Raw genomic sequence first — 4,979 nt, forward strand, 5'->3', positions numbered from 1 at the left:
TCTAGCATGTTTCAGTACAAAGTATAGGTGTTCCTCGGGAAATGCATCTGCTATCTCTTCATCATTTTCCTCTTAGAGTATCCTGCTGAGGTGATCAGCCACTCTGTTCTCAGTTCCTTTTTTATCTCGAACCTCCCAATCAAACTCTTGAAGCAGCAGGACCCAGCGAATTAGCCTCGGCTTTGACTCCTTCTTGGCTAATAATATTTGATGGTTGCATGATCTGTAAATACAATCACCTTCGACCCTAGAAGATACGGCCTGAACTTCTCGAAAGAGTACACCACGGCTAACATTTTCTTCTCTGTGGTGTCATAATTTTTCTGGGCCTGGTTAAGGGTCTTCGAAGCGTAGAAGATCATGTAACTCTTCCATCGATCTTCTGCCCTAGCACTGGTCCAACAACGAAGTCACTTGCATCACACATTACTTCAAAAAGATAGTTTCAGTCTGGAGCTCGAATTATGGGTGCTAAAATGAGCTTGTCCTTCAAAAGTTGGAAGGCCTCTTGACATGTCTCATCAAAGATAAACTCAACATCATTCTGCAGCAATCGGGTAAGAGGTTGTGCAATCCTTGCGAAATCTTTAATGAACCTTCTGTAGAATCCCGCATGACCCAAGAATCCCCTCACTTCATTCTAGTTTGTCGGATGCGGAAGCTTTGAAATTATGTCGACCTTCGCCTTATCCCCCTGAATCCCTCTCTCAGACACCACATGACCCAGGACAATCCCCTCTGGCACCATGAAGCGGCATTTTTCGAAATTTAGAACCAGGTTCTTTTCCTCGCATCTTTTCAATACTACATCCAGATGCCTTAGGCAGGATTAAAACAAATCTCCATACACCGTAAAGTCATCCATGAAGATCTCGATGCATTTTTCCAACAAATCTAAGAAGATGCTCATCATACATCGTTGGAAAGTCCCTGGGGCGTTGCAGAGCCCAAAAGTCATACGCCTATAAGCGTACGTACCAAAGGGGCCGTAAAGGTAGTCTTGTCTTGGTCCTCCGGATTAACATATATCTGAAAGTAGTGCCATAACTAAATGGCACTCCTAATATGGGACGAAGGGAGTATTTATTTTTCCTTTTTTATTACTTTATTTTCTTATTACTGCTCTTATTTTATTGATATTTTGTCGTGTTTAACATAACTAAAAGACGTCGATCTATACATAGGTGAGATCATTGAGAAAACTATGTAATTTAGTGGAAGAATTTCAGAATATGGAGCACAATTCTTTAGAATATGGGATCGAGGTATACGAATTTTTGGATCTAAAATTTTTTAGTTCTCTCTCTTTTATTCTCTTACTTAATTTATTAATTTCATAACTAAATATATGAATGGACCAAACTATCCCACACCAGATTTGAACCTTAATTCTAATTTTGAAAATATAATTCTAAAACTTCCACTACCTAGCCACCGCCCTGCCCTCCGTCTTCCTTCCCTTTGCAGCCTCCACGCCATAGCATTTGAATAGAATAATACTCCTAATGAATCTGAATGTTAGTCTTCTGAACTGATTAAGTGAATTATGAAGCCCCGACTGTTTAATGTAACCTTTTTGCTGCTTAATTTTAAACAAACCTTTTAAGGAGACCAATCCATTGCTAAATTAACAATCACATATTAACATCAAATATTAGTCATTAATATAGAAGATCTAATGGTTGAAATTATGACACATAGATTATTTTTAAATTAAAAAAATTATTAAATAAACTTAAAGGGTACTCATGTCAATTGTCTTCATCGAAATCATCTCAAAACTTTAAATTTACGTAACTTTTTCGATTTAAATTATTTTTTCGCAAAAAATATATCAAATTAAAGATAATTTCATAAAGATTCCAATGAGATCTCAATTGCATATGTTCCGACGATATTCGGATGATAAAATTTGATGAATTATATATCAATTTTCATACATGTTGATAAACAGATTTTATCAACAAATGCAAAAAATATGTCAATAGTATGCAAAATCTGAATATAGTGTAGGTAAATATCAATAAAACTGTGTTGATATTTTCTTGTATTTGTGTTGATATTCTCGTGTCATATTGTTGATATTTGTAATACACTATGTTAATATAAAAAAACACCAACGAAAATTATCATATGATAACATAATGACGATATTACTTTTTGTTAATATTTTGTCAACTATTTATTGAAATTTGTGAGCTTTAATCTCATCTGCTCATTTTAAAATTAATGAGTGTAAATTTTGTCTTAGTTTTGGATTATGGTGTTATAAGCATCAGAAGAGGACCCGGAACCGTAGAACAACTTTGGATGCATCCCGACGCATCCCAAGTGAAAAAAAAATTAATCCTAATTGATCATAGGTACCGAACATACAAATTTTAATATCATTAAATCGGAAACCGGTTTAGATAAATGATGAATAAACACATATATGCCCTCCACATATTTGGTCAAGGCTAATCATCATAACGCACAATAAAGATTAATCAACCCAATGTAGCAGAATTAGAAAACTAAATTATCAAATTGCAGCCGAAATTCGGATTAATGCTTGAGGCCAAATGTCTAAGGTTAATGCTTGAGGCCAAAGTCGTGGTGGGGTTGTATGTGAGTTGGCCAAGTCGTAGTGGGGTTAATGCTTGAGGCCAAAGGTCTTCAAGTCTTCTGTGGCGCCGACCTTTAAACTTCAGTTATTTAACCATAAAACAAAGATAAAAAAAGAAAAAAGAAAAATAAATTATCAAATTGCAGCCGAAATTCCGTTTAATCTTTTCTTACCTATCTTAAAACTTTTTTATTTTGATTAGAGTTTAATTTCATCTAAAAGGTTCGAGAAGAAGACAATCCATTAGTCGCAAGAATGTTGTTATCATGGTGACTCACCTCTTGCAACAGAACAATTTCTTTGTTGTGAAAGAGTGAAGGGTAGAGGCGGCCAAGGGAAGGAGGAGAGCACAAGACTAAACCAAAAAGAAATAATAAGAAAAAAAAATGAAAACAAAAAACCCTTATTCAGAAAATCCGCGTGCCTCAGACCCATATGTTGAAAAGTTAGCGAATTGAGATTTGAGACCCATATTTTATAATTTCTCTTATTTAGTTTTCCAATTTCAAAAGTCATAGGACACATCCAGTTTGACCAAACTTCAATATTTGAATAACTATTATCCCTAATTTTAATTTACAATCTTCTACGTGCATATATCGAGAGATTCCCAAAGATGGATGAAGACCAATTAAAATAAATTATCCAAGCCGAAATAATCCATATTCCATACCAACACTATAATTTCTTTACTAATTTTAGCCCATTCTTCCAATTCCTATCTTATAGTATCAGTCCTTTGTTCAATTTCTGAGACTGATATTTTGAATATAAACCACATCGCTGGCACAAAGCCCTTCATGAAAATTTCGAAGAGTGACAGAAAAATTACTATCAATACAAGATGCTCATAAAATATTATAGATTTTCTCTTATTTCTTGAACCTTAAATTACATTTTTTGTGATGTTTGTTGGCACAAGACTATGTAAATGCAATACACAATACTTTAATGGAGTATGTACTTCTTGAAAGATTTACTCGTCACTGCAGCTTGAGATTCCTTATAAGCCTGCTCAAGTCATAATAAAGAAAATATGAAAAAATGTGCAGAATTTTTTTTTTCTGTCTTACGTGTAATGTATCTGTGAAATATGATATTCCAAGTTTCTAGTCACTTCTTTATAATGTGGAACATCTCTTATCTTAAGTCTGCAATCTATATTGTTTTTTAATTAATTACAATATCCAAGAAATGTGTAGAATCCCAATTTTAAAAATGATACATCATGTGATATGATCTTATCATCCTAACCCAGAAAGGTAAAAAAAGAATGCTTTAATTAAATAATAAGAAGACCATGTGCAATGATATCAAATTAGTAAGATTAGATTTCATGTGGTGCCACTCCTTCCAAATCCCAAATTTTGTTTTGGTTTTATTAGAACATAAGTTCTTTTTTTCATTTTTGATAAGTATAATAAAAGCAAAGATTAAAGCCCTTTTTGTATGTTAACTATAACAATGTGATGAAATGATGCAAAATGGAGAGAGAGAGAGAGGGTATAGACCTCTGTTCATGGGCATATCCTCTTGCAAGGGCTCTGTAGTTGGGAATGGGCACTTGATCAGTCTCTATTTGCATAATGTCTTTAACCAAGACTTCATAATGCCTCCTCACTTCATCTGCTGATTTCCCACCAACTGCTCTGGCTATGTTGTGCCAACGGTCCGGTGTGTCCTTGTCGTACCTTGCTAGGGCCTCCTCAAACTGCTTGTTTTGCTTGGACGTCCACGAGCAACGTGAAGATGTCAATGAGCTCGAGGCCATGGTCAAACGGTCGTGCAAGATGAGGGGGAAGCTCAACCAAGGGAGATGTATATGGATTGCACAAAGTGTGTTGTTTGAAGTTTTTTCTCAACTACGGCTTTATATACACAAGAAAAGGTGATGGTGGTGAGCTAGTTGAGAAAATAAACAAATGAATATCTATATTAATTTAGATGGGAAGGGGTATGTAAGAGATGTTATTCTCTTAGTTAAGGGACGGAGCATGAATATTTTGACAAAAGTGCAAAAACATGAGTGTAAAAAATGACAAATATTTTCTTGTCTTTTTATAATAGTACTACCATTTATCTTAGTGTGCAAGTGGGATAGCATAAGGGAATTATTGTGCAGCTGGATGGGATTAGATCCCCCTGAACAAAAGGCCTCTCTAATATTAGATGTAATGCACACAAGACATTCTTCTTTCTTTTTATGGTATGCTATTTCTCTGTTCTTACCTTCTATATTTTACACCATTTATTTGTTCTTCACTAGCTAGTAGGCCTTGTACTACAACTTGCAAACTAAGAGTCACATTTTATCATTTCTGTCCGTCCCACAATAAAAGTCACATTTCATATTTACCATTAATGGTACGTA

At 34.7% G+C, this 4,979-nt stretch overlaps 1 protein-coding gene across 1 annotated transcript; it reads right to left on the reverse strand.

Annotated features, from left to right (window-relative positions):
• Positions 1-3,453: 3,453 nt before the first annotated feature.
• Positions 3,454-4,598, reverse strand: LOC125201883 (protein RADIALIS-like 3). Its single transcript, XM_048100173.2, has 2 exons — positions 4,120-4,598; positions 3,454-3,619 (listed from the first exon to the last, which is right to left on the reverse strand). The coding sequence occupies exons 1-2, from the start codon at positions 4,377-4,379 to the stop codon at positions 3,592-3,594; spliced, it is 288 nt and encodes a 95-aa protein (XP_047956130.1). The 5' UTR covers positions 4,380-4,598; the 3' UTR covers positions 3,454-3,591.
• Positions 4,599-4,979: the final 381 nt, after the last annotated feature.

Source organism: Salvia hispanica, chromosome 2 (genome assembly GCF_029641045.1).
Source record: "Salvia hispanica isolate PSC_SH4W2 chromosome 2, Shi_PSC_v1, whole genome shotgun sequence".
NCBI classification, from domain to species: domain Eukaryota; kingdom Viridiplantae; phylum Streptophyta; class Magnoliopsida; order Lamiales; family Lamiaceae; genus Salvia; species Salvia hispanica.